This window comes from Prionailurus viverrinus, chromosome B2 (assembly GCF_022837055.1).
Source record: "Prionailurus viverrinus isolate Anna chromosome B2, UM_Priviv_1.0, whole genome shotgun sequence".
Taxonomy (NCBI): Eukaryota; Metazoa; Chordata; class Mammalia; order Carnivora; family Felidae; genus Prionailurus; species Prionailurus viverrinus.
The window spans coordinates 20,820,216-20,833,270 of NC_062565.1; the positions used below are offsets into that span (position 1 = coordinate 20,820,216).

At 43.2% G+C, this 13,055-nt stretch overlaps 1 protein-coding gene and 1 non-coding gene across 3 annotated transcripts in view; both read right to left on the reverse strand.

Annotated features, from left to right (window-relative positions):
* Positions 1–2,020: 2,020 nt before the first annotated feature.
* The window catches only part of DSP (desmoplakin), a 48,536-nt gene continuing 37,501 nt past the window's right edge, over positions 2,021–13,055 (reverse strand). The window contains exons 19-24 of one of the 2 annotated variants that reach the window (XM_047860151.1): positions 12,622–12,784; positions 11,852–11,935; positions 11,188–11,295; positions 10,282–10,380; positions 8,742–9,239; positions 2,021–5,955 (exon numbers count right to left, since the gene is read on the reverse strand). In XM_047860151.1, the coding sequence (XP_047716107.1) occupies positions 2,707–5,955; positions 8,742–9,239; positions 10,282–10,380; positions 11,188–11,295; positions 11,852–11,935; positions 12,622–12,784 (4,201 nt within the window). In that variant the 3' untranslated portion in view covers positions 2,021–2,706. Of the gene's footprint in view, positions 5,956–6,944; positions 9,240–10,281; positions 10,381–11,187; positions 11,296–11,851; positions 11,936–12,621; positions 12,785–13,055 lie in introns of both variants that reach the window. The other variant, XM_047860150.1, reaches the window with a different exon arrangement.
* LOC125166870 (U6 spliceosomal RNA) lies at positions 11,695–11,801 on the reverse strand. The gene has a single exon (XR_007152579.1). It is a non-coding gene; the product is annotated as a U6 spliceosomal RNA (small nuclear RNA).

Consider the following 13,055-nt stretch of genomic DNA (forward strand, 5'->3'; position numbering starts at 1 on the left):
ATTCCAGTTTATTCATACTTTGTCCACAGCATACCTACCTTTATCAGCATTTATATGTTTAGCTCAACTAGCCTAGAAAACGTGAGACTATTTTTGAATGTGAAATGATGACTGTCATTGAAAAGTTGTATATATACTCCCCTTTTCTGTGGAGGCTCACTATAAATGAGCCAAATCAAAACTTATCCAAGGCCAAGCAAGTCCTGTCTCTAGGACACAGCCTATCTTGTCTCAGAGCTTAATAACAACTTTCACCAACAGCTTAGAGGTATACTCTTTCAACCCTAAGAACTGCTTTACATAGATACTTATTCATCTGTTTAATCACCATTTTTTCTAGAGAGATCTCCTGTCCCATTCTAGATTAGGCCTCTATGATAGGCTGAATTGTGTGTTGTCCTCACCACCACCATCACCCCCATTCATATCCTGGAGCCCTAACCTCCAATGTGACTTATTTGGAGTTATGGACTGTAAGAAGGTAATGAAGGTTAAATGAAGTCATAAAGAAGAGACTCTAATGTGATAAAACTCAAGTCCTTCTAAGACAAGGAAGACACAACAGGGCTTCCCCCGCCCCACTCCTTACTGCCTACCATTCAGAAAGAGAGCTCCCACCAGAAACCAATCTAAGGACACCTTGATCTTGGACTTCTAGCCTCTAGAACTGAGAAAATTAATTTAAGTCACATAGTCTATGGCATTTTGTTACGGCAGCCCAAGCTGACTGATACAGTCTCCTAGCTCTAGCATGAAGATCCTTCTTCATTTCACCCAACACAGCATTTACCACTTATTTTTCTCTTCCTTTTATATTACAATGTGTTAATACCAGGGGATCCATGGCTTTGGGCACAATGTGTAGCACACAGAAGTCAATTATTAGTGAATGAAATTAATTTCAGGGCGCCTGGGTGGCTCAGTCGGTTAAGCACCCAACTCCAGCTCAGGTCATGATCTTGTGGTTTGTGGGTTCAAGCCCCGCATTGGACTCTGTGCTGACAGCTCACAGCCTGGAGCCTGCTTTGGATTCTGTGTCTCCCCTCTCTGCCCCTCCCCTACTCATGTTCTGTCTCTGTTTCTCAATAATAAATAAATATTTTTTAAAAATTAAAAAAAAATTAATTTCAAGTCTTCCAGATTGGGAGGGGAGCAAGAAGCAGGTGAGACAAGGAAGGAAGGAATGCTGTTTTCATCCGAAGTATCAAAAGCCCCAATAATTTAAGTATTATCTTAAATATGATCTTTTTTGCTCTTCACAATTAACATTTCATTTGTTTTCCTATTTTCTAGTCTGTACTGTACTTGATTATACTAATACATATTGCTGATATATGAAAGTTCTTCCACTGATTGCTTTATAGGTGTCTTCTGTCCCCATCCAGACTGCAAATATCTTGAAGTCGTATGTACTGAATATCAATGTATTGAATCCTCATAGTATCTAACCTAATACTAGACATAATAGGTATTCAGTAAGGTCATATTGATTTAATAACAAGTGTTTGAATTTCAAAAGCTTCTTTTGATACAAAGAATAGGTTTTATCTCATTGTCCTTCAACAGAGAGCCAAAAACCCTTCAGGACTCATTTTTATAGATTCAAGGACAATTCATACGTCTGAGGGGACAAAATGAAACACCATATATTTTGAGAATACCCAAAATAGAATCTTAGGCACTTCATTTTTTTTCTAATGGTATTATGGTGACTTTTGCCCATGCTACTTAGAATTCGCTGTCCAGGATAAACAAGAACTGGGTATTGACATGCGGCCTGGCCTCTTTACATGGGCTTCTTTCCAAGAACTCTGCCTGGTACATACATAACAGGCACTTGAGAATGTTGAAAAAAACTACAAAAGACCAACTTCTAACAAGAATTCAGAACTAAGATAGTTTTTTTTTTAATGGTCATCCTTAACAGGCATTTAGTAAACATAAGATTTTAGACATATTAACAGAAAGATGCTGATAAATGCCTCGTATGTATAAACATATAAAATCAAAACACAGAAACTTCAAAAGTCTAAAAGTTTATTGCCAGAATCGCAAACTTCATAAAGACACCTTTTTAAAGTACATAGTAAATGACAAGCAAAATAAACAGAAAAGTTTGACCAAAGAAAAGCAAAGATTGCTGCTATCACGCACATATAGTCAAATTAATGCCGAACCAAACAGGTGCATTGAAGAGTATATAGGTTACACAATCCACAATCTAAACCTAAAGGAGACTCATTCCAAAATGTTTGGGTTTGGGGTGGAGTATTCTGGGGAGAATGGGATGGGTAATTTTCTCCTAACACAGAAAATGGAAATATTTAGATGAGAAACAGAATGATGTCTAGAATATCAATGATCAACTCAATTTCATCTCCAAGAACAGAAATCTGTATTATAGGCCAAAAGAAGTACAAGAACCGATCAAAAAAACTAAACACAGAAGGAACGAACTCTAGATTCAATTTGTGCTATCCTTACAACTGATTACCATTTCAGACACACTACATCCAGTGTATTAGATATGTTAGATGAGCTGAGAAGATAAAAAGCCAGAACAGTATTTGATTTCAACCAAGGTTATATCTTCTTAATCATTGAAACTCTATCACTATACTGCAAGCACTAGGTTTTCTTTTGTTAGTATTTAGTAAAGTGAAAATTCACATAAGTGAAGCCAAGGAAGTAGCAACTAACTGACTATTAGTGCCCAATAGAGCTACTGCTAAAGGAGTAGGAGTAAGAGTAGGAAGAATTCCCTGTTGCATCAAAGCTTCCTCTCCGGGACCCACTTCGGGAACCAGAGCGAGAGCCGGAGCGGGAGCCGGAGCGGGAGCCAGAGCGGGAGCCCGATCGGGAGCCTGGGGCAGAAGACATGTTGTAAGGGCTAGGCAAGCCCTTGGAAGAAACAGAGGCGGCCTCCAGAAGGCGTAGGCCAGTGATATCTTCCACCATGGAGCGATTCATGGCATCCTTATAAGATATTTTTAATTTGGTTTTGGGGCAGGTCAGGATTTTGGCATAGCTGCTGGTGTCTTGCAGCCTCTGAGCTGCTCGGCCGTCGATGAATCCTTTCCTGATGGCTTCTTCCGTGCTTATCCTCCCATGCACTTCTGGGTCAACAAGGCCTCCAGTGAGGTATTGGAACTCCAGAAAGCGCTGACCTGCCTCATAGGGGAGCCATTTTTCTTTTACCGCCTCTGCTGCTGACATCTTCTTCTTTCCCTTCACACCTTCAAAGCCAATGAAGGCTTTCTGAGCGGGCTTCAGCCTGGTGGCCATATCTTGGTCAATCAGGCCCTGGGAGACTGCATCCTGAAGTGAGAGCTTCTGACCACTGGTTGGGTGGATGATGCCACCTGTGCAAGCCTGAGCTTCCAGAAGCCTCTGACCAGTGATGCTATCGACAATGCCCCGCTCTATTCCCTCTGTAATGGAGATCTTCTCTAGGTTTTCTGTGTCAAAGATGGCTGCAATGGGGCTTGATTCTTCCAGGGGGTCAGACAGAGAGCTGCTCCTGATGGTTATGTTCCTGACACTGGATATGGTAGAAATCTTACTTACTGACTCATGTCGGCTGTTGCTGAAAACGTCGTCACTGATGCCACCACCTATGCCGCTGCTGTTGCCCACGCCATTTTTCAGGGAGATCATATCAGCAAACTGAGTGAGGCTGAGGCTGCCAGATCGGTACTGATCAAAGAACTTCCTGTCAATGAGGCCCTTGTCAATAGCCTCTTGAATATCATACTGACTGCCTGTCTTCCTGTCTACCAGGACCACCCTGGTGGAGCCGTCAGATCCAGTGATGGTTATTTCTTCCCACTCGCACTCCTGCTCACACAGTTCTCTGAAGGTTTCATAATCTATAAGGCCCTTCTTGTAGGCCTCCTGAACAGACATCTCCTTGTTGGTCTCTGGGTCAACGATGACCACTCTGCGCTTCCTGAGGGTATTCTTTTGTGATGTCTGCACCTCTTTCTTCTTTTCTTTCAGGGGCAGGAGACAGAGCCCTGTTTCTTCATCCTTGATGCATCTTTCTTTTAGCTGAAGATAGGTAAGATTTTCTTCTGTGTTGGGGTCAAAGAATCCTTTTGTATCATCACTTGGATCAGAGAGAATCTCACTGAGCTCCTCATTAAAGTAGCCTCTCTTGTACGCCATGTCAACTGGCAGGCGATGGCTCTCCTTCGGGTCGATGATCCCCCCGGTTGCAATCTGTGCTTCCAATAAACGAATGCCATGGCCCTTTTCAATGAGTTCCTTGTTCATGGCTTGGAACAAAGAGATGATGTTTCCCGTTTCAGGATCATTATATCCGGTGACAGCTCGTTCTGCAGACAGGAGCTTCTCTTTGAACTCAATACCCACCAGGCCTCTTTTGTAGGCTTCTTCCACTGGTAGCCTCAAGTTGCTAACAGGATCCACTATAAAGCCAGTAGCTGCTTGGGCTTCCAGCAACTCCAGGGCAGTACCAGGTCGGACCAAGCCAATTTTCATGGCCTCATAAATGCCAAGCTTCTGTTTCGTGGTCTCATTGTATATGCCCGCTATGCAACTTGAACCCTGAAGGAAGTCTTTAATTCTCTCGCCAACCTCATCATAAGAAATCTGACCTGATTCCAGTTCATTTACAGTGGATGGTCGCAATATACCGGAATCCACCAGCTCAGAGACGGTCACCTGTTGTCTGATTCCTTGGAAGGACATACTTCTCTTCTGCACTGACAACAGGAGCAGACCAGTGTGTGGTTCGATTCTGCACCGTTCTCTCAGCTGCATGTAACTGACCTTCTTTTTGGTGACTGGATCCACAAAGTTCTTCTGACTATCTCGGGGATCATTCAAGGACCGATACAAATCCCTGTCAATCAGCCCACGGGCCAAGGCTACGTCTTTCGGCAAAAAGACGCTATTCACAGGGTCCACCACACCCCCTGAAGCAATCTGGGCTTCCAGCAGGCGCATTCCGGTTTCTCTATCAATCAGATTTTTCTTGATGGCTTCTGAAACAGATACGGTCTTGCCTGAAAACGGATCGTCGAAACCAGTGATAGCTTTCTCTGCTGTGTATATCTGTTGACGGTCATCGAAGTCGATGAGGTCCCGAGCGATCGCGTTGTCAACGGTCAGCTTCTCATTCCTATGGGGATCAATTATACCGCCTGTAGCTGCCTGGGCTTCCAGGAGCATGACTGTGGATTCCGGGGTGATTAATTTCTTTCTTTTGGCCTCTACCAGAGAGTACTTTTCCTTAGGGGAAGCAGATGCTCCAGCGATAGCCCCTGCACCCCGAAGGAAAGGCTGGATTTCAGAAGCAACTTCTTCCACGGACTTTTTCCCCTTCAGCAGTTTGTCCAAGGTTGTTTTGTCAATTAGCTGGCACTCATAGAGCTGCATGGCCGTTACCTTCTTCCTCAGTCCATCGAACACCAGCTTTGAGGAGTCAACCGTCCACTCATATTCTGTCTGGGTCTCCCGATGGGACCCATAGGGGCGCTGCTTGAGTTTGTCGATTTCCCTCTGAAGTCGGGAGCGCTCTGTTTCCAGCTGTGACTGCGTCTCCCTGGTGGAGTCCTCCAACTTGCGCCTGTACCGCTCCTCAATCCTCTTGATCTCTGCCTGGAGTCTTTCGATCTCACTCCTAAGGCTGTTCTTCTCTCTCTCACTCTTTTCTCTTTCCGACTCGATCTTCCTAATCGTCTCTTCCTTGCGGGAGTACTGGGTTTTCCACTGATTGAGGTCATTCTGGATTTGCTGTTTCTCACACTCGAGGCGTTGTTTCACCCTGCTTTCCGCATCCAGCGTTGCTTTCGCGCGAGTGAGCTCATCCTCCAGCCTCTGCAGCCTGCTCTTGTCTTGCTCCAGAACTTTGATTTTCACTAGAAGGCTCTCTCTTTCCTGCACCACCTGAGTGCACTGGTTCTTTGATTCCTGAATCCGATTAGATGCCTAGAATTTAAAAAGAAAGAAATGGGAAGAAATAACGTTTTGATCGTACCATAGGGTTATAATTCCTCTTTTCCTACACTTAAAAAATAAAACTTAGTTTGAACTTCCTCTATTTTCCCTGGATATACTGCTATTTTGTTATCTTATAAATTATGAAAAAAAAAATTCTGTAGAGGTATGTTGCCACTTTGATAAATGGCATCATACTTACTCTTTTTTTTTAGAAGGAACTAGGAGAAGTTATAGACCTGTCTTACTCTTAACAGAAATAATGGTTTGAAAAAATATGGGGAATTTTGTCCCAGGTTATCACACCTGCTATACCTACATCTCCCCTCTTACAGCTATACTAACATGTTTAATAAAACAAAATAAATCTAATAAATACACACCCTACACCCAGCCCCACACAAATATTGTCTATAGAAGTCAAACGTATTAGAACTTAAAGAAGGTATTTTTAAACTAGGGGTTAAAAGAAAAGCCTAGCAAAAACAAACACATCAGGGTCGTGATCAAAAGAGAACATGTCATGCATGCAGAAAAGCCGTGTAAGCAAGCAAGAAAAAGTGATTTCAAAATTGCATAGACAATACCTTTACCATGGCTTTTATTTAGGAAAATTTTAATGAAAAAATGCAGGTCATAGCTTGCTAAGTAAGAGCTATCTTCTAGAAAACAGACTGGAATAGTCAGAGGACAAGCTCTCAGGTGTTAAACCTGATGGTGTGCTAAAGTTTGAAAAGCACGGCCAAACAGAGGTGACACACAGATTAGTATTGATGCGGGAACAGGACAGAAGGGCAAAGAGGGCAAATTGCTTTCAAGCAGTGGCCTGGGTTATGACAGCTAGTAGTACAGCAATAAGGAGAAAAATTAGACTTTCTGTAAGCGGCCATCCCAGTTAGCAGGAGCACAGCTGAGATGAGATGAAAATGGAGGGAATTATTTGAAGGACAGGGAAGCTGTGATCAAATATTTGTGAATACCTCTAAAGCCTGCTTTTGGAATTTCTCAATTTCCTGTCTCAAATTTTCCCTCTCTCTCTGTAAATCATTAATCAGCCCCTGCAGTTCCAGGGTCCGGTTGTTGCTGATCTGCAGCTGGCTCCTGAGTTCAGAGATGGTTGCATTTCTATCACTATCCGCCTCGCTCCGGCTCCTCCTGAGGTCGTCGTATTCCAGCCTCAGGTTCCGAAGCTCCTCCTCCAACATCAAGTGCTCCTTGGTCAGGTTCTCCGTGAGAGACTGCAGCCTCTCGATTTCTATCTTGCTTTCATTTAAGCTCCTGCTTTTATCCTCTATCGCCTTCTGGAAATGCTCGTTCCTCAGGTGAGCCTGTTTGACATTCTCTTGTTCCTGCAGCAACTGGCGTCTCAGGGCCTCGACCTCCGCGGAGAGCCTTCTCAGCTCTTCCTGGGTCCTCTGCTTGTCCCTCAGGTGGCCATCCAACACGTCCCTCTGCTGCCGGAGGTCGTCCTCGCTCCGTTTCTTAACGATGGATGCTTGCTCCAGCTGCTGGGTCAGGCTGGTGATTTTTATCGCCTGCTCCTTCAGAGACCTCCTCATGCCTTCCAGCTCCTCCTCCAGCTTCTTCCTCTTCAAGGAGTCTTCCGAGGCAGTCCTCCTCAGCCGATTCAGCTCCTCCTCCACCTTCTGCTTCTGCAGCTGCAGGTCCTTCAGAGAACTCTGGAATCTCGTGATGTCCTGGTCCTTCACAGCCCTCTCCTGGGACACCCGCTCGTAGTCGATCCTCAGGCGCGTGAGCTCTTGCTCCTGAACCTTCAGCTTGCTTATCGTCTCCGTCGCGCTATTATTTGCTTTCTGCAGATCATACTGGGCCCTCTGTAATTTAGCGTTCTCCTCTTCCAGGCGTTTCCGTTCACTGGTTTCCGTTTCTATCAGTTGTTTTAACCTCTCGATCTCCTTGTTTTTATCCTGGATGGTCTTGGCAGCATCATCGAGCGACTGCTTGTATCTCAGGCTCTCTTCCGTCCGCATCTGAGTGACCTGCCTCAGCTCAATCTCCAGCTGCTGTTTCCTCTGCGACACCTCCGAGCCCGTGGCCTTTTGCTGCTGGACGTCTTCTTCGACCCTCCTGAGGTTCTCGGTGGTCTGGGCTAACGTGTTCTTCAGTCGCTTTACTTCCTCGGATAGGCTGCGGTTTTCTCTGGTGAGGCTGTCAATCTGGGCTCGGTAGCCACTGGTGTCCTCTTCCTTCTGCATGGTGAGCTGGTGGATGGTGGTCTTGGTGATGTTGATCTCAGTCTCGAACTGGTTTTTTAAGCTGATGATTTCCTCGTCGTAATTGTTCCTTACCTTAGCCAGTTCATTTTCATATTCCCAGCGGCGCCTGGCCTCCTCCTGAAACTCAGCTTTGAGTCTCTCAATCTCCTTGTTTTTGTCCTGAATGGTCTTTGCAGCCTCTTCCAGGGACTGCTTGTGCCGAGCATTGTCCTCGGAGCGCTGCTGGATGACCTGCTTAAGCTCCATCTCCAGATGCTGCTTCTTCTGCATCATCTCGGAGCCACAGGCTTTTTGCTGCAGGGCATCTTCTTCGGCCCGCCTTCGCTGCTCGGTGGTCTGCAGAATGCTGTCGTTGAGCCTGACAATCTCGTCCTTCAGATCTCGATTTTCCCTCGAGAGCCTATCAAGCTGGTTTTGGAGATTTTTGGAATCGTCCTCTTTTTGCATGGATATCTCCTTGATAGTGGTCTTCGTGATGTTAATCTCTGTTTCATACTTGTTCCTTAAATTACTCATCTCCTCATTATAGTGGTTTCTTACCTTTGCCAGCTCACTTTCATATTCTCTCTTCCGGGCGCCCTCCTCCTGCAGCAGAACCCTCAACCTTTCTATCTCGTACTCCTTCTCTTTGATGGCTTTCTCAGACTCCATTTTCTGCCAGCCAAGGCTCTCCTTTTCACACTGCCTTGCCTTCTGCAGCTGGTCATAGTCATTCTTCTGTTGGTCAAACCTGTCTTCCACGGCCTTCCGTCTTCGCTTCTCGTCCTCGATCTCGTAGGTCAGCCTGGTGATCTTCTCGTTGAGTTCTTTTATTTGGCCGTAGCACTTGTCCAGGTTTTGCTTGGCCGACTTGCCGTCCAGCTCTGCCTGCCTCTTCAGCTCCTCCAGGCTCACAAGCTTGGCTTTGAACTGGGAACATTCTGCCTGGTACTTCTGCAGGTTCTGGTCCAGGAATTTGTTCTTATTGCAGTTTTCAGAGTTGGCATCTCGGGCCAGTCTGAGCTCCTCTTCCAAAACTTCAATCTTGGTGTTTTTCAGCTGCGGAAGTGAAATCAGAAATTAGGATGAAAGGAAAACCTCTCACGTCCTAAAAAAAGAAACAGTCTTTTCCCCCCTCCCAGACCATTGTGTGTTCTCGTGTCTCTTCCCACACCTGCACATGTGCACACGCACACCACACACGTAAGCACACATAGAAAGAGTGACACAAAGCAAAAGCTACTGGACCAAACCCCACGAAATCTGTATTCTCGTCGTAATTCTTCCATCAACTGCCTGTATGATCTTAGCAAATAATACAGCATCTTTGAGGTTCCCCTGCCTCATGTGTAAGTGAGGTGATTTCTTCCAAGATCAAAAGCTTAAGATTTCATAAGGTACGTTTCCTTTATTTCAAGGTATTAAATTTCCATACAAACTCAATGCATGTATTGGAAATGAAGAATAAATTAAACAATCAGATGTTTTCAATGTTGATAAAAACATAAAAATTTGATAAAGCAAATCTGTATGTTGATAAAAAAAAAATCCAAATCCAGCCAGTCCAGAATGTTCTCTTCCTTAATTTAAAAAACACACGGGGCACCTGGGTGGCCCAGTTGGTTAAGCATCTGACTTCGGCTCAGGTCATGATCTCATAGTTAGCACTGGGCTCTGTGCTGACAGCTGGGAGCCTGAAGCCTGTTTCAGATTCTATCTGTCTGTCTGTCTGTCTGTCTCTCTCTCTGCCCCTCCCCCACTTATGCTCTGTGTCTCTCTCCCAAATATAAATAAACATAAAAAAAAGAGAGAGAAAAAAAACACACAAACAAAAAAAGCAAAATCCTTGACCAAACAGTAAATGAAATTAGTGGGGTTTTTTTCGTAAGGTAAAGCAGCTAGAATTTTGTAAATATCACCTAACTCCATTCAGAGCAGTGTCCTGAAGCACAGAACTAACCCCTGACTTTTGAACAAATTCTACAACAGTGAGTATATACCAGGGAGTATGTCCAGATCCATGTTCTAATGAGGCAGTAATAATAAGGTTCTATTCCATTTTCTTTTCCAATGCTCCAAGGAAATAAATTAAGTAAATTACCTTCAGATCTTCCAAACTCTTCAGCATCTCAGTTAAGAACCTATAATAGTCTCCAGACCTTGTAAGTAGTTCTATGTATCGAGCATGCATATCTGCGGCCTTGCAAAAAAGGGGTGAAAGAAAAAAAGAAAAAAACAATTATTGCATTAAAAAAATGTCCCATGCAAGCTGACCAATTTTGTTTCCTAAATCAATGAAATAGTGAAATTATAATTTAAGAGTGAATTCCTGGGGTGCCTGGGTGGCTCAGTTGGTTAAGTGTCTGATTCTTGATTTCAGCTCAGGTCACGATCTCATGGTTTGGGAGTTTGAGCCCTGCATCGGGCTCTGCACTGACAGTGTGGAACCTGCTTAGGATTCTCCCTCCCTCTCCCTCTCTGCCCCTCCCCTGCTCACATACTCTCTCTCAAAAACAAATAAACACTTAAAAATTAACACAAATAAAGAGTGAACTCCCTTCCTTCATGTGTGCTAATTCCAAAATCTGGAAGCACCACAAAAGGCTAACAACATTGTATCCTATCCTTATCCCTCTAGAGTGTTTCCCCTAAACCATCTGATGGGTGGTGTTCTCTGTCATCTTTGGGAAGAAGTTGTCTTTTAAAAATCGACTAGACATCTTCTACTTGTTAAAAGCTTCCCTCACTAAACCCAGAATTTAAGCCCAGTTTCTACCAAGATCCTACTATATAAACAACAGATCCAGACTTCCACTAACCGCCTCCTAAAATCACTCCAGTATTGATGACTTCTACTAAAGGAGCATAACCTGCTATTAAACCCTTTGGGAGTGGAGACCCTATAACTAGGGGTGAATTCAGGGTCTGCAGGGAAGACAGGAGGAAGGCAGGGACAATGAAGGTGCAGGAAGGGCTGGCTCTAAGAAATACGTAACGATGTACATACCTCTTGCAGAATCACCCCAGAGGGAGACTGAACCATGGTTCTCTTGATAGGTATGTTCAGTAGGGTTTCCAATCCTGAGGTGTATGATGCCAGCTGGAGTTCATAATCCTACAGAATAAAAGGTTTAAGACAAATATACTCAATGAATTTCACAGAGTCACTGACAGCTACAATTTCATGGTTCTAAATCATCAAGCTGTGTTTCTCATGACCAACCTCAAAGGCTACCATGCATTGATAGTGTCCAAGTCACTAACATTACATTATTAAACCAAGGAGTACATCTTTATATGCTGCAGGAAGATTTTTACCCATATTACCAGTCTAAAGAATGAAGACCAGGCACTTCACTGATATTGCCAATGTGAAATGAATTCAAGTAAATGGATAACAAACTTTTCATGGTATGTTCAGGAGAGAACATATAAAAGCCACAATTGCTATCCTCAAGCAGTTTTTACTCTTTCGAGTAAATCAGAAAATAATGCAGTTAATAATATATACTTTTAAAATATGGAACACTTCACAAATTTGCATGTCATTTTTACACAAGAGCCATGCTAATATTCTCTGTATCATTCCAGTTTTAGTAGGTGTGCTGCCAAAGCAAGCACTTACCATTATTCTTGATGAGATGCCAACAGTCTTTGTGAAACGAACATACCTTAATCGAATTTGCACAAAGTTCGGCGATTTTCTGTACTTCATCTGATTTGTCTCGCTTGCCACAGATTTCATTGTGCAAGTTCTAGACAAAAAGTAAAATATTTATAAGCGTTGAAGTATATAAATGTTTTTAAATAAATGCTATTTCACTGCTGAACAACTGGTTTTCCACAGTTTATGACTACGTGCAGTGAACTCGTATTCTCACAGGTCAGCCTTAGAAGATGAGCATGTTTTTCCTTCAGAAGAGTAAGCAAGATCTTCGACTTCTTACTCTCTAGGAGGAATCTTTCAAATCTGTACACTTTTCTGATCCTATCACCTCAATTTATAAAGATACTTTACTACAATGTTACATTATTTCTTTTACAATTGATTTCCACGATGATTTCCTTTCAATATCTCAACTGTTTTTCCACTGGGCCTTATGCAAGCATTCACCAAATGGACTAGTAATATCAAACACCACTTCAGGGTATTGGGTGACTCAGTCGGATAAACATCCGATTGTTGATTTCAGCTCAGGTCATGATCTCATGGTTCATGTCAGTCTCTGCACTGACAGCATGAGGCCTGCTTGGGATTCTCTCTCCCTCTCCGTCTCTGCTCACGTTCCCTGCTCACGTTCTCATTCTCTCTCAGTAAATAAACATTTAAAAAAGTCTTTAAAAAAATATATCATTTCAAACCTAGACACTGCTATGAAAACTAGAGGAAAATACAGTGCACCCTCAATGTTATCTAAGGAAGCGACAAACTGGCTTGTACCTTCTGCTCATTCAAAAATCGCAGGACTGTGTTGGAATCACCAAACTTCATGGATTCTAAGGAATCCTGACGGCGTTTGGCATCATAGAGCCACTTGCAGAAGGCCTGATAGTTATCACGGTAATTCCTCAGTTGCTTGATTTGTTTCTCCAGGTCCCATAATCTGCAGAAGATAGATATGATAAAATCAGAAAAGCAGTGCTACTGGTCCTGAGAGTATTTAACAGAGTTATCATATGACCCAGTCATTCCACCTGCTGTATGCTCAAGAGAATTGAAAACATGCCTCCCTACAAAAAGTTATACATGAATTTTCATGGTGACATTTTTCATGATAGCCAAAAATCATGAATGAATGAAAGTAAAAAAATAAAATAAAATAAAATAAAATGTAGTAAGTATAGCTATACGATATAATATTATTCAGTCATAAA